Source organism: Paralichthys olivaceus, chromosome 7, assembly GCF_024713975.1.
Source record: "Paralichthys olivaceus isolate ysfri-2021 chromosome 7, ASM2471397v2, whole genome shotgun sequence".
Classification (NCBI taxonomy): domain Eukaryota; kingdom Metazoa; phylum Chordata; class Actinopteri; order Pleuronectiformes; family Paralichthyidae; genus Paralichthys; species Paralichthys olivaceus.
Window position 1 is genome coordinate 2356038 of NC_091099.1, and position 24683 is coordinate 2380720.

General features: G+C 43.2%; 1 protein-coding gene across 1 annotated transcript; it reads left to right on the forward strand.

Moving 5' to 3' along the window:
• Positions 1 to 2: 2 nt before the first annotated feature.
• On the forward strand, positions 3 to 24345 carry syt9b (synaptotagmin IXb). Its single transcript, XM_020104148.2, has 8 exons — positions 3 to 905; positions 10053 to 10228; positions 10394 to 10611; positions 10773 to 11313; positions 18585 to 18705; positions 18878 to 19049; positions 19235 to 19364; positions 22086 to 24345. Exons 1-8 carry the CDS (start codon positions 758 to 760, stop codon positions 22161 to 22163), a joined length of 1584 nt encoding a protein of 527 aa, XP_019959707.1. The 5' UTR covers positions 3 to 757; the 3' UTR covers positions 22164 to 24345.
• Positions 24346 to 24683: the final 338 nt, after the last annotated feature.

Sequence of the window (24683 nt, forward strand, 5' to 3'; positions counted from 1 at the left end):
GGGCATCTGCTGCACCAGCACGTTACTCGTGAGATTATCTGGAGAGAGGGATCAGATCTTTGACACGACTCATTAGACAAGAAGAGAAAAATAGGAGGAAAAGCCGCCAGGGAGCCGGTGACATTTTGTTTGGAAGGCGATGAAGCAGAAGAAGAAGACTCCTCAGAGGATGTCGGGGTGGTGGTGCTGATGCTGGAGGAGGGGTGGAGGCTGATGGAGGCTGAACTTCCTGTCTGTATCTGCATCCCAGCGCATCGAGAAGGAACTGAGCAGCAGTGACGGACCTTGACTGGAGCTGCTGCCACAACCTGGAGGCTCAGCGGTGATTCGGCAGAGGAGCAGAGGAGAAAAGGAAAGAGGAGGTGGAGGAGAGGAGCCAGAGCTGCTGCGCGCTGGTCCGGAGCTGAGGTTTTTATTGCTTAACTGCAAAACCATGCGAAGGAGGATTTTATAAAAGTTTATTTCATCTCAGCTGAAGAATTCTCAAAGCTTCTGTAGAAATCAATCTTCAGGATTTCAGAGGGGTTTTTTTTCCCGCGGAAGCATCGAGCGCGTGTCGGAGTCTTCCAGGGGCTGTAACCGTGCGCCTTGGCACTGGAGGAGGCTGTGCGCGCCTGAGTGTGAGCGTGTGGGATTGAGTGAGTGAGTGAGTGAGTGAGTGTGTGAGTGTGTGCAGAGAGAGAGAGAGAGAGAGAGAGAGAGAGGTGGCGGAGGACCAGCCGGAGTGGCCGACCAGTCAGGAGGATGCTGGAGGGCAATGCCCGCAGAACGAGAGGATGAGATTTGTCGAAAGGCGCTGGAGCTGCTGTCGGACCTGTGCTCCAAGGGAGAGGTGCAGGACGACAGCTGCCTGGACTTCACCTACTACTTCAGGGACCTGGCCAGACCCAGATACACGGACTCAGGTCAGACTCCACACTCCCAGGTTTAAACGGGACTCTTATTATGAGGCGTAACGCTTCTCGATCCGGAGGCTGTGAGGTGCAGTGCGTCCACTAGAGGGGAAAACTGTTTCTTATTCAACTTTTCCAAAATGAATGAAACAGGAATGTTACCACAGTTCAGTTATTTACTTAATGTTAAGGGAGTAATTTAAGAGGTGGATACCGACAACTAGAAACTCCACTAGATTCATTCTCTCCAACTTTTCTATTTATTTATTTGTGGAGAACTTTCCTTAAAAATGTTACAAAATCCTGACAAGGAAGGGAAAACCAAAAAAATTTAAATTAAAGGAAACACTGGCCACGAAAGAGATGAAGCAGTCAAGTGACTAAAATGGTGTAAATGAATATAAATATATAAATACAAGTTATTATTATTATTATAATTAAACAGATAAAATGTGCACGAACACACATCGCACTGTTTCACTGTTTGTTCAACGTAGAAGAGTACGAACTGTGAACTTGTTGCTTGGCTCCACTAGCGACCACAAAGCATTACACATCTATACAGCAGGCGGTGTGTGTGTGTGTGTGTGTGTATGTATATATGTGTAGTTGCAGCATCTAACACACACTGGACTTTGTGTCCATAGATTTAAATGTGAGTGAGAGAAGGAGCGAGAGACACACAGGGATAGAGACTGAGAGAGAGAGAGAGAGAGAGCCCCACCCGGTATTCCCCGCTGCTCGCAGCACTTTGCAGACCACTGATCTAGACCAGTTATTTTAAACGCCCCACTTGGCTTCAGTATTGGCAGGACACACAATGCTCTGATCGGTCAGAAGTAGTTTGCTGGAAAGAAAATCCATCTCCTGACACAGTTTGAAACTTTAAAGTGGTTCCACGTCAACACTGTGAAACCAGACTTTGCTCTGAGTTAGAGCACAAGGCTCCACAGTCGCCTCAGATTCCAACGAGCTAAGGCCACACAAAATAAAGAAAATCCTCTAAAACAGCACGTTTAAAGTCATTAACTCTGGATTTCATGAATATCATCCATTTGTTTGACAGGTCCCATCCAGTGTCGTGGACATCTGTTTGGTTTATCTGGTTTATTGTAATCCTGCTGTCAAACAAACCTACTTGGCAGAGTTAATAATGTGTTTTAGGACAGAACATAGACTGGAAATAAATAATTCATTAATGATTCATTTAAAGAAATGCTCAGTAGCTACTGGGCGATGGAGCCTCAGTATCCAGGATCTCCCGGACGAACAGGAATAAGAACTATATCTGAAATGACAGAAACCATCTCTCAGATAAATGTATTTCATGCCCACTTTGATTTGATTCATGTCCCATCTGCTAACATGGAGGAGCCAGAGTTGATGATCTATACCGCAGCCGGCCACTAGAGGGTGATCAAGATGCTCTGGCTTCATATTTGGGGAGCTGTCAAGTCATCCATCTTTATTCACAGTCTGTGGAGTGAACAAATAACACGCTGCCAAATTCTCAAACCGTATAAATTCGCTAATATCAGAAAATCTTATTTTCTGTGTTGAGCTCTTCAGCCTGTGTGGTTTTGTTGTTGTGAGCCAATGCAGCGCACATGTATCAGGCAGAGCATTAAGCCTATGAGCTTATATTTTCCATGCATGCATTATGTACAGTGTGCATATGCATGTTTGCGAGTTTATTCTTCCCTTCCTTTCTGTGTTTGTTTTCCATGTATGTTGCCTTTAAACACGTTACAATCCGTCATTAAACATGTATGATGAAGTGGAAGTTCAAGCTACCAGACTGACTCCCCTGAGGAGCCGTGACCCACTTCCTCTAGTATCTGTTTTAAACGCGCGCACACACGGTTTGATCCACAACAAACAAGTAACCCTGCGGGAGATGAGCGGGGTTACCGCTCTGCAGTACGCCAAGTCGTCATGGTTTCACAATTGTCAAACTGATTCAAGAAGGCTCCAACGAGTGGTTTCAAAGTGAGAACAAAAACCCTGAAGTATTTCTAGCAGGAGTTAAGTAGTTTCAGCCAACGGAAATTTCACGGTCATGAAATCTAAAATATTAAAATACAAGATTTCTCAGTCAACTTAAAAGGTATTTGTTTCATTTTGTACTTGAGCTGCTGTAACACCTGAGTTTACAACATCAGGTGTTTAAACAGGAGGTTGTTGTTGTTTCTGCAGCTTAATGTCTGTGCTTCTAAGATCAGTCGGGAACAAACTGACTCCTGTTCACAAACATGCATCTCACAGTTACACAACGAAATAAAATAAAAGCAAACTGAGCTCAGACTCGTCGCTGGCAGAATGGCAGCAGCAGAAAACACTCTGAGTCGAGGGATTGATTAAATACGGGGGCAAATAGGTTTGGTTTCATTACACCCTTGATTGCATTTTCCAGCTGTTGTTGCCAGGCAACATATCACTATTGGATATTTGGTTTAGGAATCTTTGAGCCTCTGGTGATCCTCTCGAATGAGCCCAATAAAGTTAATGGCTCCTCTTTTCTCTTAATTTGAAATCCACCTCTCCACAGCAGCCTCCTCACAAACATTTCTGTGTGTAGCACCTCAGTAAAAGTTGTTTCCAGGACATTATCTCCTCTTCCCCTCAGACCCGAGCTCTAAAGCCCTTTCACCTTACCTCTTGTGTCTTATTGACCCGCTGCTGACTTGGCTGTTGCAGCTTATTGAACTGTACTCAAGGCCGGAGCGCCTCAGAGGAGGGACCGATCCGGGTTTAAGAGTTTAATGAGATGGTTGTAGCCCGATGTTGTTCCTCCGGCTGCAGCCGACACTGGACTCGACTACATTGGTCACAATCATGGGCTTTTTCTGTTTAACATTTTTAGTAATCGGTGAGTTAACCTGAAAGTTGCATCTTCCTTTAAGCGGCAGTGGTGGGAGGTTTTCATCCGGGGCGGAGGCGAGGATACTGTATTTATTGACCTTCACATCTCTCTAAGGAGAAAGGTCCTGCTCATTCTCAGGTTCATCATTTTGATCTGTGGTGTCACTGATGTTCACTTTCCTCAGACTGTCCGTTGCTGCAGCTCCTCTTTTCAGCCTCTGTCTCAAACTCTTGGTTTCTGCTCCTGTCTCTTTAAGACCCCCCTCCGGGTAAAGCCCAGTCTGCTCTGATTGGTCAGTTGGTGACGCTCTGCTGTGATTGGTCAACCCTTTACAGCGTGTGTAGGAAATGTTGACCTCCGCTATCGATTAGCCGCTAAACGTGCTTTAAGCTAATGCTGGGCATCGTGATGCGATCAGAGATCAGGATGATACGGACGCGTCGGCTGGACGACAGGAGCTTTGGTGTTTTTAGTGGAGGAGAGCAGCTCCCTTCTCCACAGACTTTTTTTTAACTCTGCAGAACTTTTACAATCAAAACCAAAAAAAAAAACAGAGTAGAGGAAAGAAACCCTGAAAAAGCTCCAGTGGTTATTCAGTCTCAAATTAAAATGCACCTGCTCGTATGATATGTAAGATCAGAGATCAGGTGAGGAAGGACTGTTCAAACGACCAATCCAAGGATATTTATTTATAGATTTAATTTCCTCTGAAGTAGGAGAAATAATAAGATTTGTGATGTTTACACTAACAGTTGTTGAATTGCAGGTTATTGTGTGTCGGTGTGTTGGATAGTAAACAGGAATAAACTGCCGCCTCTGTAAGCATCTTGTGCGTCCTTGGTCGGGTTGGTTCCGCTCGGGGACCCAGCAGAGGGTGTGATGGACCTTTAATGAACCTGCTCAGTATTCACTCATCACCACTAATGCTTTCAACCGCAGAGACGAGGGCGACTATGATAAAACCAACAACAAAAATAAATCGAGCCTGCACGTCCCTTAACTGCCGGGAGTTACAGAGATTATGACGGATGGAGTTAATAATAAGAAACATAGGGAGGCGTTATTTCAGCCGTGCCAGTGGCTGAAACAACGCTTTACTAACTTTGTTGATTTCATTGCCAGCGTAAAATTATAACTCCCAACAAAATTAACATTTGAATCTAGGGTTCAAATTTTATATTGTTGGAGGTGAAGATTTCAGCCGCTTCTTTCTCTTCTTCTATTGTTTAATGGTTTCTGTACTTCCTGCATTTGGTTGAAAAAAACCCAGAACAATCCAATAAAGATTGATCCGGAGCGAGGCCGCCTCTTTTGGTCTGATTGAATTCTGGTCCTTTTGTTTGGACCGTGGTCAGAGGAACCTTTCATACCTGATATTTTGGTTTGGACTATTTGAAAAGAAAAGTTTGAAGGTTCAGACCAAAGAAAGTAGGAGTGAAATCGCCCTGTGTGTGTGTTCTATTTACTAAATTAATTTTTCTAAATTTGATACTTGATTGATGATCAGTCATGATCTGAAATTATAAGAATATTATTATTATTAGATTATAAGATTATAAGATTATAATTATAAGATTTTACAGAATAAAAGGACTCATACTGATTCCTGCTCCATTTCTATTATGTCGTTGTTTTCTGATTTAAATGAGTCGTGATCCTGAAACACACACACACACACACACACACACACACACACACACACACACACACACACACACACACACACACACACACACACACACACACACACACACACACACTCAAAGGTTAATGAATAAATTCTTATTCCCTGACAGGAGACATGTGACGGTACATGTCCCGATCACATGCTAAATTAAACATGTGGAACTGGCAGTGACATTTAAATCTCTCAGACCGGCTCAGCCTGAGTTTCTCTGGCGCTCAGTGCCGGTGCTTTGACTCTGAGGATCGTTCAGCCTCGAGCAGGTTGTTGACTCACACGTCTCATCAAAGGGAGTTTGAGTCCAAATCACTGAGAGCAGTCGTCTGTGTTCCTGTTTCACTTTGGTGTTATAAGTTTGATTCACCTCAGAGGCTGGAGGACGACTCTGCCTTCACGTCAGGACAAAACCACCCGCACTGATGTGAAATGAAAGTCTGACTCTGATCAGTGATTATCGAGCTGAGACGTTCTCTCTGTTGGGATCCAACCTGAGATTCTTTTATTAGGATAAATATTGGATAAAACGTCTTAGATGCTCTGATGCTTTGTTCTCACTCTTGAACCTGAAGGATGAGGCCTGTCTCCCTTAGTTACCTTCACTCAGAGACTGTGTAAAAAGACGGATGACACATTTCCTCTTCCTCCCACTATCCACAAAATGAAGTCAAAATATCCTGGATAACAGGAAGTCTGTGAACCGAGTTCAACATGTTTTCTATATGTCCTCGGATCTTATGCAATTTCTCTTCAAAGTAAAAGAACAATGCTAATTTTGTTGCTGCAATGCTTTATATTGAACTGCATTCCAGAGGTTTTACTTTGAAAAGCTGCGAACTTAGGTCTGAGGGTCGTGTCAGTTTCTGAACAGACCTCTGAATTAGTCAACGTATAATATATGAAATAAATAACAAACCACACGTGAAACAGTAATAAAGCTTCTATAGAAAATTTCTATAGGCTAATATAAAGTGCTCATTAGCCTCGAGGTAACTTCCAATAAGGTTTATACGTTTAATACGTTTCTAATCCCTGAAATCCTTTGTTTCATTTATCTCTAAAGGCCGAACGAAGATGTTTCTTCGTGTCATTGTTGTAGGAGATCTTAAATGTTTTTATTTAAAGTGTTTTCATTGGTTTGGAGAAAAAAAAACATGTAAAGAATTCTTGATGAATTCTGGTTAATTCATGTGCACGTGTGTGGTTTTGGTTCCAAACGAGCCACATGAGGGATTTTACTGCTCCGCTCACCACACTTTTGATGTAAGTCACCACTAATACCTCAGCATTGGACACGTCGAACTGGCATATTCACATAACCTCAAGCAACCCCACCACAGACAATTACACTAATCAAAACCTGTCTAACCTTTTTTTAATTATAATTGTCGCCTTCCTTCAGTGAGGAAAGAGCTTACTGATTATTGGAGCTCCTGAATCCAATTAACTGCCACCAGCTGCACAGGGTTTAGGCCTCTGAGCCTTGATTGCAGCCTGGAAGAGGAAAAGCTGAGACACCCCGTGGTCTTTAGAAAGGGCTCGAACAAAGACAATTGAGTGAAGCCACAGGGATGTTTTACTCATTTTAAAGGCTGAACTTATCAAAGAAGGAGCGGCGTTCTTTTCAATAATTAAGTTTTTGACTCAAATATTTATAAAAAGGAAGATGGTTTAAAGACAAACTGTCACAAAAAAGGGAAAGGTAAGAGAAATTAGTGATATCGTGAGCTTGCAATTTGATTTAGAGACAACAGAGTTTGATTCTGGGTGTGAAATGTCCTATTTTTTAATAAACCGATGCATGAACTATGTGGTGGATCAAAGCCCGAGCACAGCAGAACCAGCTGTACGCTCTCTGTCTGAGCCAGCTGAGAACACAAGCGCTGCTCTGTTTGCTCCGTTTATCATCTCTCCACCGCTCTCACTTCACCCCAGCTGGACGTCCGGTTCAGAGCCGCACACAAGAGGCCTGCCTGTGTTCTACCTGCGCCGGTTCACCAACCGCAGCGCTGACTGTGCTCTAACGAACACGCAGCACCACAAACATATCTGACCTCCTTTGACCATTTTATTTGGCGATTATCATATTTTATTTATTTAGATGTTTTTCTAACACTAATCCCTCAGTTTGCATTACATATCACTTTTTTCATCTTTATCTTTATCTATTAGCTCATAGCGAGAGAAGAGTAATGATTGAGGCTGGTGCACGCAATGGACCGTTCAACAATTAAATATTCAGATATTTCCCTGAGAAGACGACGGGTTGGTTTTAAACCTTCAGCTCCGTGTGGAACAGAAATCCTCTGCTGGGTTGACGGACGGAGAGAACGAAAAGTGAAACCCTCCTGGGATGGAGCTGCAGACCATTCTGTGACTGGAGGAGAATAGTGAAGCAACACACTGTCTCATACAAACACAAAATGTTCTGGATTTCACCTCCTCTACCCCCCCGTCCTCACCCGGCTCGTGTGTGTGTGTGTGTGTGTGTTTGGCCCCATTAAGTGTTTCTGCAGTTGTTATTGCCATTTGTTTGGCTGTTAGCAGGATCACTCAAGAACTACTGAATCAATGTCCTTTCAATTTTGTGGAGGGGTGGGGCATGATGGACGGAAGAGCAGGAGGATGGGGCATTAGTCCTAGCGGAGGTACGTATTGTTCCACAGACCTTTTAGTTGTTATTTGAATTAGTTTGTAAATGTAGATATAGCTGAGCTCCAGTCCAAGTTTATAGATATATCACGTTTCAAACAACCACCACCGACCAAAGTGGTGAACAGGCTTAAAATGAAAATATAAAAATACATGTAAAAGAACAGAATAACTACAAAAGCAATCAAACAAACATAATCATGAATAATTGAGAATTAAAAAGAAATCAAAGTCGATTCATATCCAGTGAGAAGACTTCATGATTTAAACATTTCTAGAGTCTGAGTGGTTCGAATATGAACAATTAAATTGTTCCACAGATTAGACGCAGCCTCTATTTTTTAAAAGCCCGGATCTCTCGACATCTGGAAGCAGGAGGTTAAGCATGAGTGCTAAGGATGGACAGTTTGATAAAGTGGGTTTTAAATGTGAATTTAATCATTTAGGGTGTTTTTTTTTTTGTCTGCGTTGAGAGACAATGATGACACAGAGTTTTAGAGGTCACTGAGTTTCAAGTAGAAAACGAAATTAATATTGAATAATGAAAGAACACATTTTGTGTGGAGGCAATGAAAAGTGAAACAGTGAAGTCTGCAGTGACTCCTGTTGGGCTCCTCTGTGTGTGTGTGTGTGTGTGTGTGTGTGTGTTAGTTACACTCTCAATTGTTTTTTTTTAATTACTGCAAATTATGGAATCATTCATCTATAAATGAAAACATGCATAGTTTTCATGCATTTTCACTTAATTGCTGCAAAATATAAACCATTTCAACAAGACTGAAGAATGTCTTTATTGTCATTGAACAGGGTGTGCAATGAAATTATAGACGTGCGTCCTGCAGTTTCAGAGCTGAGACTGCAAAATGATTTTCTCTTGGACTGAAGGACTGAGCTCTAATGGCATCCATAAATTAGCTCATGTCAAACTGGCCTACGAGCACTCGTCTCCACCGTCCCATTAAGAGCTCCTCTCAGCTGGAGTAGCAGGAAAGACAAATAACAAACACTTTAAAAGGAAAGCGCTGTTCCAACCACAGTTTAATGGAATATAAATACGACATCTGACAGTCGCTTAACATTTAAAAACTTTAAAAACTAATAATAATTTGGGACGGCGTCGTGAGGGAATAACATATCGTGGACATCGTGTCAGTGTTTCTGTGATGTTGGACTCCGCAGACAATTTACTGAGCCGGGACAATTGCGAACATTCCTCCTCTCTGATGAGTCTGATTGAGAACGACAGGAAATGAAAAGAGAAGTGTAGGAGAAAGCAGTGATGGAGAAGAGAGCACGGGCGTCTCTCTGGATCTTCCTTTCTGAAAGCATCATGTGACCTCAGCAGACAACCCGAGCTTTTAGTTTGTGAAAGGCTGCTTCACTAAAGAAGGATCCTGACGAGCACTAAATGTCCGATTACAACCTGCTCTTTACCCAGAAACCTTTGCTAATGGATCAACACTCTGTCTGTACATCATCCCTGGACTCTGGTCATGGATATACCTGGTCCACGTCAACGCTGAATATAATGACAGCTATCTGCGGGACCTTGATACACCAGCTCGACATCGCAATCACTACTGCTCAGACTCTGAGAGGACGACGTCCGTATCCAAGATATTTTAGTTTAATGATGTGAATTTTATACTTGTAGTTATTTGCTGTTATTTGTTTTCGCTGAATTCAACCAAGTGTAATTCTCAAAACAACCTCAGCTCTTCACGGCACAGATTTTATTTTTTTTGACAAATTATCATCAGGGTCTGTAATTATTTACCTCTTCAGTTTTTTTTTTCTTTATCTTAATCTTACAATGAGAAAATATAATGCTTTTCATTTTTCCTCTGTCATTCTGAACAAACACATCTGTTCTGCCTGGGGAGTCTGGTTGGTCTGCTCCAGCTCTGTCCCTCTGATAAAGCTCTGTTTTCTGTTTCCTGACTGAATCCTCCTCCTTCTCTAGATGTATCGGTGAGTCTGTTGTCCCTGCTCGTCACCACCTGTGGTCTGGCGCTCTTCAGCGTCTCTCTCTTTGTGTCATGGAAACTGTGTTGGGGGCCACTAAGTGGCCGTTTCTTCCCAGATCTCCTCAAGGGGGCGCACTTCCTGGGAGGAGACCAGCAGCCCGTGCTCACAGAGGTAAGAAGAGGTTCTTACAATATATGACCACAGGTGGTTCCTTTTCTCTTTCTCACCTAGAACATAAAATAAACCCCTAACTCGTACAACTTCAGCTTTTCCTGTCTATCAAACCATCCAAACTGAAAGATGGCATTTCTACATTTCTTGACGTCTGTTGTGCAGGTGGACGGGGAGGAAAGGGAGTACAGCGAGGACGGCTGTATGAAGGAGCCTTCAGGGCTTCCTTCGGCAGTGGCTGTCCCGGAGTCGGGTCTAAAGATAAGCCACACATCGCCTGACATCCAACTGGAGACCCAGACCAAGGTGGAGAAAAACCAGGTCCACACTCTGGCGAGGGACAGAGTCCAGAGACAGATTACTGAGCCTACCTCGTCTGTACGGTTAGCACACATCAATCCCTGAAGCTATTGTTCAGCCTTTGGCGGTCGCAGGTTAAACACAGATGGACACACACGGTCGTGTCATGTGGACCTTTGGTTTCAGGGAACAAGGATCAAAAATAAAAAGTGATTTCATGTTTTCATTTTATCCTTTGTTGCAGACACAACTCCATCCGTCGTCAGATGAACTTGTCCAATCCGGACTTCAACCCTGCTCAGTTCCAGCGCCAGGAGTCTCTGTCTGGTTTGGGCCGACTCAAACCAGAACTCTACAAGCAGCGTTCGGTGGATGCTGAAGACGGGCGTCACTCTGACGGCTGCGGGTCTCTCCATTTCATCCTGAAGTTTGACTTCGACCTGGAGCAGCTGATCGTGAAGATCCACAGGGCACAGGACCTTCCTGCCAAGGACTTCTCAGGGACCTCCGATCCTTATGTCAAGATCTACCTGCTGCCTGACCGCAAAACCAAGCACCAGACCAAGGTGCACCGCAAGACTCTCAACCCAGTGTTTGATGAGGTGTTTCTCTTTCCTGTGGCGTACCCGGAGCTGCCGAGCCGAAAGCTGCATTTCAGCGTTTATGACTTTGACAGATTCTCGCGCCATGATTTGATTGGCCAAGTGGTGGTGGACAACTTCCTGGAGCTTGCCGACTTTCCCCGGGAGACTAAGCTGTGCCGAGACATTCAATATGTAACCTCGGTGAGATTCCACCTTTTATCAGTGTCTTTATAACCCGTCACTGTGTTTCTCTTCTATATTATGTCACAGGTTTGCGTAGCCTCTCTCCAGTCGGTCGACGAGGGCAAAAGTATCTTCAGCGGCCCAAATCCCATGTCCTTTCTCCCGTCTGTTAGAATACTGCTCAAACAATCAAGAGTAAAAAAAAAAAAATCTGTTTCAACAGCAGAGGGATGGAGATATTTCAATTGACTTGTATCATTTCCCCTTCAAGTGGAACTCATCTGTGATTTCTAGAGGCAGAGACATAGAAATATACTTAGATGCAGTTAATGTTTAATGAAAGCAGTAGGGAACACTTGGGGGAAGTGACCCAGATCCTCACTGACACAAGACTGGGGATGGATTGCCAGAGATACAGCAACATTGTCTGTATTACATTATTCACTTGGTACAATGAGAAACTCGGTGAGAGAGTTCAGACCTCCTGCCGGAGAAAAACCTCCCGGTTTCACTGTCATGCTGAGTGAGGACTTCAGGCCGGTGTGACTCGGTTTGGCATAGAGACTTGTGTTTTCTGGTTCATGAGCAAACAGAGACAACAAGGTCAGCGTCAGTGTTTCTTTCCTCCGGTGTGATATTCTACCTACGCAAAGAAGGTTATGTTTCCTCCCTAGTCTGTTTGTTGGTTGGCAGGATGAGGCAAAAACAACTGAAACGATTTAGTCAGTAAAATTAGGTGCAGAATTTGTTTTCACTTTCTCTAACATTGTGAGATACGGTGTTTGTTGGTGCACTTTTCAACATACTCAGGGAATAATTCATAGATGGGAAAAAAATCTGGCATATTTAGGGAACTCATATTTATGATTATGGTCTGGCAGTGCTGACCAATCAGAGCAGACTGGGCTTGAAAGAGACTGGAGCTAAAACCAAGTGTTTCAGTCAGAGGCTGAAAAGAGGAGCTGCAGCAATGGACAGTTTAAGGAAAGTGATGTTTTCTGAACACGAATCTAATAATTATGATCCTTATTATGATCAAACTACCAACACATGCTTGACAGTGGCACTGAAGACACCTGTAACTGAATCCCTCCATCAAGGACGTCACGTTGTCATTGCTCTTCTATCTACGAGGTCATCTACTGTTAAACCCATAAAGAACTGTGCAGAAGGACTAAAGAGGGTTTCAGGAAGTTAACACTGCTCAGCCTGATTTTTTCATCACGGGTTTTTGAAACTTAAATCCACTACGCTCATACAGTAATTAAGTTCAAAGCCAGAAAATTATCATTAGCTTCGTCAGCACCAAACAAGCTCAGACCTGATCATTAACTACTGTGATGCAAAGACCCAGTGGGAAAACTCCCCCACCTTTTAACACACACACACACACACACACACACACACTAATCATGTTGGTGCACAAATATTGTTTTAACACCTTTCAGACTCTAAAAGCATCTCAGCCAAAGAAGGTCAGTAGAAATGGGTTAGAAACTCCTCCGAGGCGTCCGACTTGTGAACTGTGGCTGTCCTGTCTCCTGCATCCAATACCGAGGAGTCCACTTTCTAAATATAATCTGCTGTTAATCATTTATTTACCCAACATGGACGGCAATTAACAATGCAAACGACATGGTCGTTTCCAATTCAGGGGATAATGCGTTAACCTTCAGCAGCTCTGAAATACTTTCTCTTCTAAAGCAAAATGAAAAAACACTTATGAACCATTCACTCTTGCAGCTTGAATAAAAAAACATTTTAAAAGATGTTTTAAGCAAACATTACAGATGTTGTGGGTCTGTAGCTGCAATTCTCAGATTATTTGAACTTTATTTTGAAATTAAACAGTTGTAATATTTTGTCTACAGTGATATTGATCCTAACTTGGACACCTGACTCAGGAAGAAACCGATCGTCCGTGTTACCTTCTGGTGTTGGTCTAAAGAAAAGCAGAAATGTGAAGTTTCCACTTCGTCTCTCTCAGTCTCCCTGTCACCAGCAGAACTAGGTTACCTCTCTTGTGATTACAGGGACATACCCTGCACTGGTCCAGTCTCAGTCCGTGTGCATTAATCATGGCTCCTGGCACAGAAGCAGCCTCTCGCCATCCTGGCCACATGTACTAGACTTTAATGTACATTTCTGAGCTGCTGCTTATAGAAATATAAATGAGGTTTAATCCTGCAGGGTGGACATTATAAAGTCAGCTATGGGAATACTGACACTCAGTGTGTGGTGCAGGACGTTGTTATTGTAACTTTAATTAGACAAGATGATTAATGTTTACAGTTATAAAACGGGCACATCTCTTTTTGTGAGTTTTAATTAACTCCTACCTCAAGTTTGACACGAGTCTGTGTGGATTCATGTTGACGTGCGTCACCGTTGATTCACACTCAGACAGTCATTAAAAGGCTCATGTACCTGTGCTGGTTCAGAATAAACTTTACTTGGCTCCGGAAATCTATCTGATTTAACAGGACTGTTGGGCCTTGGTGGAGCCGGGAGCTCTCCTGAGTGCCATTCGAGTTTGAGATATGTTTTCTTAAATGTCTCTTTATAGACCTTTGCCTCAACAGGTCAGGACACATCAATCCAACACAACCTCTTAATTGCATCGTTTCCCATGATGTTCATGCTTGTAAATTGAATATCTCGCTCCTTTCACGCCGATTAGTGTATTGAACTGCTGTGGAGTATGGGGAGAGCTCCCAGCGTGTCTATTGGATGCATGTCGGGACATTCAATTTGCTTTTGGACATCTCATTGTTACGTGTGCGTTTGCAGCGTTCTTTCTCCTCCTCGGCGGGGGACAAAGACAACGAAGAGTTCAGAGACACTGTAACATGCAACTCCTGCAGGGCCCGTCAATACTATTGACTGCAGTCAGGTTGGCCTGTAATCAGGACCTTGATAAATGGCCTCAGTGTGTGTTTGTGTGCGTGTGTGTGTGTGTATGTGAGAGAGAGAGAGAGGTTAATTCAGTAAAGGAGGTTCCCATTTCCCAACAATGACAAATGGAACCATATAACAAGCACTTGTCCTCCCATTCGCCCTTATTGACTGACTGAGAAATATGATGCTCTGGATGCTCACGGTCCATTGAGTCGGTGAGATCCTGAATATGTTACAGAGGCGACCTGTATGTGAACATAGCTTTTTATTAGCTTTTAAATATGAACCATCTGTTGCTTGTGCCACCTCTTCCTCTGGAGTCAACCGATCCAAACATTTCTTCTTTTTCTAAAAGACTTTTTAACTTTACTCCCCCGAGGATGATACCACGGTTATGTCTGTGTGCTAATGGAGCTTAGCATAAAGACTGGAAGCTTGGTGGTAACCTACTTGAGTGCAACCAAATGAGTGTTAACCTAATAAGAGAATCTCCTAAAGTGTCCTACTGGGATTTAGAAATGTTCTCAGCAAGAACGTGAATAATTATGTTTGTCAAAATGTCAGTTAAACATGTAGTTTATCATGTTTCTAATCATCGAGCTCTAAAAATAATCGCTTGCTTTTTTGTGACACAAAACAAGACCTGCCAATTTTGGTTTCGATGAATTTCCATCATGATACCAGTTAAAAGTATAGATAGAGGTTTCTCAATAAGTCTGCTCACCTTTCTAATAATGTTGATTTGTTTGAGGTTAACTTTTTCATTGGCCTCCATCACGTTCTCTCTCTCGCTCTCGTCTTCAGTCTCTTAAACAACTCACTCCCACACTGAAGAGAGGTGAGACAGCCCAATGTTTTTTTCACTGTCTCACTCCTCCTTACTTATAGTTATGAAGGATCCTTCAGCCTAACCTGATTCTGCCAGGGTGTATTCATTTGTACAGCTGAAGTTCAGCCTAGGCGCTGATTTATTTACTTCCGCCATGTTCACCCAGGCAGTTACATCGTCCTGTTGATTAGCCCTCATGTGACGGGAGCTTTCAGAGAGTGCTTCCTGTTCTTCATAGCGGGGACTCGACTCACTTCAGTTCTTCTGTTAATCAAATCACACTTTTAAAAATAGAACAATAACTTTTCACAGTTTCCTTTAGACCACAAACCCCACAGTGCCAGTGCATACGTTAGTTCACTGGGTGGTGACACAATTTTATATTTCAGTGAAATATTAGATAAAAGAATGAATGCCACTCCATCTGTTCACATCTTATACTCTTATTGCCAGACTCTATACTCTTATACTTTATTTTACAGAGACAGACTTACAACTGAGGGACAACACTAAAGCTTCAGAGCAGCAGGGGAGTAAGACTAAGTACGATAAAGTGTGTGAAAAGAAGTGCACAGAGGGTAAGTGCTATTCAGGCACCTCAGGGTGATTCAGGCGTCAGGAGCCGACATGCTCTCGAAGTCACATTTGATTAAATAGCACTTTTAAAAACAGAGGGAGGGAATGAAAATCAATCAAGAGATATTCAAGGTTAATGAGAAAATGAGCAAATCGAAATGCACAAAAGATTTAAAGGATAAAATGATTTCAAGCAATTAGCAAATCACCAGTCAAACTCAGGCTGCAAGATAAAAACCAGAATGACACTCGGAGTTCATTCCTCCACCGCCCTCCTTAAATTCAATCAAGCTGCATCACTTGCACACACTCTTAAAGAGCAGTCCCCTAAATGTGTCATATATTTTCATTAAGATCCTTTAATTAAATCCTGGGAGAACAAGTTAAAATGTAAAACGAAAACACGCCACCTCACAATGTTCTCGAGTGGGGCGGCACGTTGTCTCTCAGAGACATCAGACGTCGTTCCTCGGAGGAACAGAGGAGCATGAGCCTGTGACGCTGGGTTGAGGTCGTGACTTGTGCCGTCGCTGATGGTTGAACAGTAGCTGAGTGACACTTGACCTTAAAGTCAAAAGGGAAATGGGAACCTCCGTAATATTGACCCATGAATAATTCTCCGAGAAATCAATGAAAACTTTGTATCGTACAAAATCAGTTGAGTATTTGCGTAATCGTGCTAAATAACTCACAGAGGTAATTACTTCGTGACTGAAGGAGCGTGCTCAGCTTCCGCAGCAAAAATACATAATTATGGTTTTAGAGCACAAGTGGAATCACTGAGATTTGTCGGTAAACAGCTCTCGTCGCTGTCAAAGCGTCTGTGGCCTGATGTTCTGTATGTTTGATGAACCAGTTAATTTCTCGGCGACCAACGCAGAACGTAATCCCTCCACAGGAACAAACAGAGAGACGGAGGGAGATGGAGCTGGGCTGGTAGAAGAATCCTGGCTGATCCTGAGGGAGGGAAGGTGCTTCTTTTATAATTGGAGACTATAGACTGTCGGAACTCTCTCCCTGCTTTATTGGAGCGCTTTAGTGCAGCGGTGTAATTTCATTGGCCGAGCACAAGTGACCATAATCCTGACCACAGGGCTTGATTTGAGTGCTCGTAAGAGAAGTGCCTGGCAGTCTGTAGTCTGAAAACTTAAGTGTGTGTGTGTGTGTGTGTGCTTCATGAGAGAATGTTATCACATTATCTGTTGAGAGCCAATCCACAGTCTGCGAAGGTATGTGTTACACAATGGAGACGTTATGAGCGGAGCATCATTAACGCCCGAGGCTCCGAGCGGCGCTGATGACCAGCAACACTGGTGATGAATCCACTCGTCACACACTCAGAGTCGTGGATCTTGTTTGTGTTCTCTCAGGGGAGCATAGCTGCATCCAAGTGTGTGTGTGTGTGTGTTGCCCGTTTCCAATTAATCTTTATCAGCATGACACAGAGCACTTATTGATGATCGCAGTGAGATTATTTTTATAGTATAACCACGACAGCTGACCTTTAACTAGGCTTCGGAGATAATTGGCTGACAAAGACTACAAGATTAACGTCCTGTGTATTAATCACCGATTGGACAGACACCGTGAAGACACATCAGATAATTACAACGGTGCTGAAATTACTGCAACCAGGAAAACAGAAGATGTGACGTGTACGACTGAGGCCAAAACTCTCCAACCACATTCACGATTTAAAACTTTCTAAGTTGTGTCGTGTCCAACTGCAGCATTGTTGCTAGGTGACCGCAGCAAGGGGAGGACAGGCTGGGGACATCCATCACGGAAATCCTCAGACTTGATTCATGATGTCAGCAAACATTTTTTTATGTTTCAGTTTATGTCTCAATCTCTAGTTTGAAATCTTTTTGGTCCAAAAGACGACAAAGCAACGTATGCATGGAAAACGTGTGATTGACAGCTAGTACTGTCCAATGGGTGCAGTGTCCTCGAGCTATCAGGCTCCGCCCCCTTGCTACTTCAAATATTGTTACTAACGGTGTTGAAAAAACTCTTCGTTGTAATTGAATGAAATGACTTGAACAGCTGGAACGAAACCTGCCAGTTATCATTTACCATGCAAAGTTTAGTAAAATCTTTTTCTTTTTAAATCCCTGTTTCAGATTTCGTTTCAGGAAGCTGTGCGTGAGGCCGAGCTGGTAGAAAACGTAGAGCAAGAATTCAGAGTCCCCCCCCCCCCCCCCCCCCCCCCCCCCCCCCGCTGTAAGATGCCTCGTGTGCTTTGTGTCTCACAAGCCCAGCGTCGATCTCACACCCTCATCACGCGTTATTTTCAGACGTGTTAATTGGGAGAGGAGGTTGGCATGAGCATGAACGTAGATAAGTTGTGAAGTCAGGGATCTTCTCAGAGGAAAACAGGGGCAGTGACGTTCAAGCAAGTGCTGAGATCAAACTCATTTTCTAGGTTGTGTTTCATTTAAATGCTCAGGCCGTTGACGGTCCTACGACATGAAACATGCTGATTTACAGTGAGTCATATCTGCTGCACGTTACTGGAGATGTCACAGGTTTGATCCACGCCTGTGGTGCAAAGACTAACAATGTGCCGTCTGTTAGACACGTTGAGTCTCAGAGGTGCATCTCAACTAAACCGCCTTTCGTTCGTTTACAGTCTGACGAGTCGGAACACAACCTATGATGCTTTTTGTCGATATTTTGGCTAATCTCTATCAAACAGCTATTTTTATATATACGACTGCAGGTAAAATAAAAAGCTGTTAGCCGATGCATTTCCCTAAATGTGTTTTCCACTTCCTTTGCTCTACACACAACCAACGCTTGCTTGATCGGTCAAACCAGAATCAGAAACCACAAGCTCCCGGACCTTAAATCTTGTTTTCTGCAGATTTCACTATAAGAATGTGTTTGTAGAGATTTAGTAAACAAGGATTAGACTCAGAGTTAAAGTCTGTAAGATGCTGTTATGAGATAATAACAGTTTACAATGTGATATTTCTGTTTGCAGGACAACGTGGACCTGGGAGAGCTGATGTTCTCATTGTGTTATCTCCCCACGGCTGGCAGGCTCACCATCACTATGATCAAAGCCAGAAATCTCAAAGCCATGGACATCACTGGAGCCTCAGGTGGGTGCTGACTGACAACTCAGCGTCCTGCTGCGATGGCGAACACAATGAACGTACACACGAGCTGTCAAATCGCTTTTTCCGCCGTGGATCTTTGTTGCCAGCTTCTCACATACAGTATGTCAATGCATTTCAAAAGCCTCATTGAAAATGCCACGTTATCCGTCTGCAGATCCGTACGTGAAAGTGTCCCTGATGTGTGAAGGCCGGAGGCTGAAGAAGAGGAAGACGTCAACCAAGCGAAACACCCTGAACCCGGTGTACAATGAAGCCATTGTGTTTGATGTTCCTCCTGAGAACATCGACCAGATCAGCTTGCTCATCGCCGTCATGGACTATGATCGGTCAGTAAGTTTCCCACAGTATCTCCGTGGGATATTATTCTACGCTTTTAGAATGTGCCAGTTGTTAATAAATACACAAATAAGAAATATAATTCGTGAATTTACAGATGTCCAAGGATTAAAAAAGGACATGTTGTGAGTCGTGATGCAAATGTCTCTGTGTGTGTTTCTTTGCCGTCCTGCAGAGTCGGACATAACGAGGTGATCGGAGTGTGCAGAGTGGGCAATGAGGCTGAGAGTCTGGGACGAGACCACTGGAGCGAAATGCTGTCGTACCCGCGGAAACCCATCGCACACTGGCACCCGCTCATAGAGGTACGGTACCACTGTGCGTACAGTGTATTTCTACAGATGTTTCATACAAGCGTTTCTAAAGTAAACGTTCGGTTTGTTAGCATCACTTTGATGTTGTGCTTAATTAAAAGCTAAATGCTAATGTCAACATGTTACAGTTACAATTTTAGAGAAGCTGGTGTTTACCTGGTGATATATCCCGTGTTTATCATGTTGCATTAGAGTGTTTGCATTCTAACGTTTGGCCAATTAGTGCCAAGGATAAAGGCTGAGGCTGATCATCAAACTCTAATCCGACCTGATGATGGCACTTGAAATTTGGAAATTAGCTGCTTATCTTTAAACTTGTTTTTCCACATGTTCATAAACTAGACTGACTAAAAAGCCGTTCCTTTAACGCATGAGCTCGATCAGAAATGGGAGAGTAAATGGTTTGATTTCAGATGTAAGGAAGCCGCCTCTGAGTCGCCACCCACGTGTCCCGTTTGTTCAGCCGTTTAAACGCGAGCGTGAAATGAAATGAAGTGATCATTCAGAGCGGCTCAGAAATCAGAATACTTTAGTTAAAACAGCTGCGCTCAGAGGCTGATCGTTCTAATGAGTCACTTACACACAATGGAGCTAAGATGTCGTCGTCTATGTTGCCATGTTGTGTCAAGGTACCGTGGGAAGAAGAAATAAAATGATTACATAACAGGAGAACAGAATAAACCTGGTGTTTTGCTGTGATTTCCACAACAGAGGCACCGAGAGAGAGAGAGAGAGAGAGAGAGAGACGGAGCTCTTTCTATTTCTGAATCCACAGCCCACACTCATTAAAAAAACAGAGCATGTTAAAACAGATGCTGGACTGATTCATGTAAATTCATGCTGAGCTGCCAAAGCTGCATGTGTTGGTATTCAGCTGAAGGGGTCAGGAGATAGAAACGCCTCAGAACGTATCGCTGGAGATGAAAGTAACGACATCGGCTGTGACATTAGCATCTGTCGGCTAGTTCGTGTCTCTTCTGCGCGAGGTCTGCTTAGAGACGCTCGTTATGAGAGAGGTGAAGGAGCCCGGGATTATTATTATCATCATCTGTAATTATCATGTCAGTGATTTTCTTCAGCCTCCCAATTGACATTTCCATCCGACAGAAGGCCGACTAACGTGTGATGATCATTTTACCCACCGTGCTTAGTTTGCGTGTGTTTCTCCTTCTTACCTACGAGCATTTTATGTTGCAGAGAAAAATTTGAATTGTGAAAAAAAATCTTAATAAGCAGTGTTATTATCAATTTTCTGGATTTAAAAGGATTTAATGAGCGGAATTTATGTAATTTAACATTATAGCATGAATATCATTCAAAGGTTCAGTGTGTAAGATTTAGGTGACAAAGGATTTTTGGCAGAAATGGAATATAAAATAATCTCAGTGATGTTTTCACTGGTGTGTTTCATCTAAATTGTATGAATTGTTGTTTTCTTTACCTTATTACAGGCTTTTTATATTAAATACTTTATATTTACATGGAGGGGGGGGGTCCTCGCTGTGGAGGCCGCCATGTTTTTTAATATCTTCCAAAGTGGACAAGCGAAAACCTTTTGAGTTTCTATGACAACTGAAGGTTACCACATGTTCTTTTTCATGTTGGGAAGGGGAAACGTTTAGTTTCATCGAACAGAAATCATGTATGTTTTTAGTATGTAAAGCAAGAAGCAGGATCCAATCACACGTGGTCACAGGGGACAGATTCTAATAGCAGGTGTGAACTGATGCTCTCGGTCTGAACGGGGCCTTAGAGCCAGAGAAGCTGTTTCTAGTCAGTGTTCCTCGTCCACTTCGTCAGTGCGAGCGACAGAAGATCCTCATGGATTTTAAAAGTCTTCGTATTATTTCATTTACTTGCCTTCTGTCACAGTTAACAGTGTTTGGTGCAGGAGTAAACTAAGTAGAGCACACGGCTCCACCGAGGCTCAACGAAGACAACAACAAAAAAAACATTTCAGCAAGATCTATAAAAACCAACATAGCCTCCTTAGTGGAGGCAACAGTCATCACTCTGTTTACCAGAGGACCTGCAGGATTGGTGGGAGGTCAATCAACCCGGTATTACCCACAGTGGGGACGCTATGAAATCTCCCCTGCTGCCTCAAAGACCATATGTGTAGCACTAGCACACACACACACACTAACACACTAACACACACACACACACACAGGTTCGCTCAGTCTCCTGGAGCTCTGTCTTATTCGAGGCCATTAGCAGCAGGACCTGAGATCCACACTAATGGCTTATCTATGTTTCCTTAAAAGATCTACACGGAAGCCCCGATGGGATCTAGACTATTGGTCATGTCTCTCACACACACACCCACATACACACACACACACACACACACACACACACACACACACACACACACACACAGTTTTATGGCTTTTGGAAAGTGTTGGCATAAGCTTCACTGACCCTCTGACCACAAACTGTGAGTATTAATAATTCAACAGCAGTCAAAGCGCGCACACACACACACACACACACACACACACACACACACACACACACACACACACACTCTACTTCTAATCTAGTTATTGTTTATACTCTGAGCACACTCATGTTCCCAATGAACTCTTTTGAGCTCGACCATTTTTGTTTAGTCAGAAGAAGAAATGTATAGAATCAAACTTGTTGTCTGTCTGTAACTAACCGGTCCACCCTCTCTTTGTGTTTCTGTGTTGTGTGCGTTTGGTCCAGTGGGTCGGACAGGCGGCGACAGGGAGCGGGAGCCAAGGAGGATCCACCAATTCACTGAAGACGCCACCTTCACCATGACGACACACACACACACACACAATCGTTTATACAGCTATCTCAGTGAGGACACTCATTGGCATAATGCATTCCCCAGCCCCTTACCCTAACCATCCAAACTAAAAGCCTAACCCTAACCCTTGACCTAACCCTTGACCTAACCTAACCCTAACTCTAAGGGAGGTCACAAAGTGAGGACCGGCCAAATTGTCCGCAGTTTGACAAAACTGTCCTCACTCCGTAGGTTAAAACTGTTCCTCACAAAGATAGCTGTACACACACACACACACACACACACACACACAAGCCTCAGGTTGGAAGAGTGATGACGGGTGATGTGCCTGCAGATAGGGAAATATTTGAAAACATAAAGTACCAGGTGTAGTAGTACCAGGTAGTACCAGGTAGTACCAGGTGAGACTAACCAGTAGTAACGTCCTCTAACTGATGTGTCATTAGACTGAGCTGTCGGCTAATCACCACTTCCTCGTGTGTCACAACCAAAAACACTTAACTACATTCCAGCCGAACTTTTTAAAAATGTTACTGACACGATTAACAGCTTGAGATTATCCAACAGGTCAAAGTTTTCTCAGCAAGTTTACGGACCAAAACCTTTCCCTTTGAGGTGAACGTGTGAAGCTGTGGTCGGTGACGTGTGTGAGGTCGGTGATGCAGTGAAGAGTCTGGAGCAGAGTTAAGAAAGAGAGGAGAGTTATCAGATCTGTAAATAAAGATGGAGTGTGGGTACCGAAAACAAGCCGGTCCTGAACTGACGGGTCACGTTGGTTACTTGGTTTTCTACGTGTCTGTAATCAGGGAAAACATCTGGCTCAGGGTGAGTTCGGACACAAAGAACAGAACGTCTGTCAGGTTCGGGTCGAGCTGGGTTCACTTTCTCTTGGGATTCGTCGGGTTCTGAGCTGTCACGTCGTCCCTCTTCTTCTACGTGCCGGGCATCGAACCCTCTCCTGCACTGATCATAAATCATACGACCCAAACTCTCTGGTTAGAAAAGAACAAAAGATTTTTAGTTTAAACCTTAGTTTTACTGCAGAGAGCCAGTTTCTCACAGAACTCTTCCTGTAAAGACGTAAACTGAAGAATGTGTAAAGCAGCTGACAGGAACACACAGTGTTTGATTTACTGCATGTTGAATTCTTTGTTCGCGGGATGTGGTCAGAGTAAAGGACACGGAAACATCAGAGTCGAGATCGGTGTTAGAGGTTCTGGTAAATGTGGAAATCATCAGATCTCCTCCAAGGAAACATGAATGCTAATCTTTCAGTTTGACTGCTCGTGATTCTGAGTGATATCCTTGATTCTGATTTGTTTAAATAACACATCAGCTGTCGATGAGCTAGCCTCTGGGGACCATGGCGGATTATGTTCTGACCTCTGGTGTAGATATCCAGGCAAAGACTCCATCTTCTATTTTAACGTACACAGTTTACAGTCGGACAATTTTTCTTTCATCACAAATGTTACGTACAAATGTTTGAGGTTGTTTAAGGGAGTTTAACGTCTTAACAAGCTTTTAAAAGATATTCAATTACGATGCATTAATTGATTTTTGACCCCGAGGGGGCAGCAGATCAGGTTTCAAACCGCTCTTGGATATTATAGTGAATAGACACAACGGCCGAAAACAGGTCGTAAAAACTTCCTGACGTCGAACACTCGTCTCAGATGAAGCTTCGTAGACTTCAGCGAAGCTTTAGTGTCTCTATCATCGCTTTTATTGAACCCGTGGGAAATCCATGTGCCTTTTTGATGGGGTCAAAGGGCTCCCATTAAAAATCCAATACTGAAGTCGATCACTCAGAATCATGTCGTCAAACTGAACCAGTCTTTGTTAACACAATTGGATTATTTCTATTCTACAAGCTTTGCTGTTATGAGTCTGAAGGTCTTCTTCTGTAATCGGGACCACGCCCTGCAGATGTTTGTTTTTTGAAAGTCGGATTGAAACCAACATTGTTTATTGTCTTCGTATTGGACACGTCACAGTTTATAATGACAGTTTCTCTTGTGTTTGTAGCTACAGTGCATGCATCATTTTTCTGTGATGTCATTTTTAAATCTCTTCAGTTGTGAGATACTAACCATGGTGTAAACACGAGATGTATAATGAAACTAAGGCAGACTGTGCTAACTGTCCATTCAGATGTTATTAATAAATATTTCTATATATATATATATATATCGAATGGATTGATTTATGGGGGTGGGGGGGGGGGGGTGGGGGGGGGGGTACAGAGAGAAATAGAATGAGCACACAAACAACCCCCGACCCCGCAGACCTTTTGTAATTTTCCACCTTACACCTGCGTCGCCTTAACATCAATAAAAAATACACCAACTACAAGTCAACAAAGATAAACTCGCTAAAAAACGGTGATTGACTTCTTTCCCTTTGCCAGTAGAGGAGTCTGCCTCTGTTCTTTTCCCTGATGCCTCATGTTCCATAATCACGAAAACTGAGGCGTTCGCTCAGCTCGCTGCTAAATTAGCACGTTCACCTGGGCGTCGTGTTTTCAT

Excerpts from the sequence above, each read along its gene's own strand:
- syt9b (XM_020104148.2), top strand. The coding sequence starts at position 758 with ATGCCCGCAGAACGAGAGGATGAGATTTGTCGAAAGGCGCTGGAGCTG. Across the intron at positions 10,229-10,393 it reads AGCAGCCCGTGCTCACAGAG|GTGGACGGGGAGGAAAGGGA; the intron begins GTAAGAAGAGGT and ends TCTGTTGTGCAG. Across the intron at positions 18,706-18,877 it reads GGACATCACTGGAGCCTCAG|ATCCGTACGTGAAAGTGTCC; the intron begins GTGGGTGCTGAC and ends ATCCGTCTGCAG.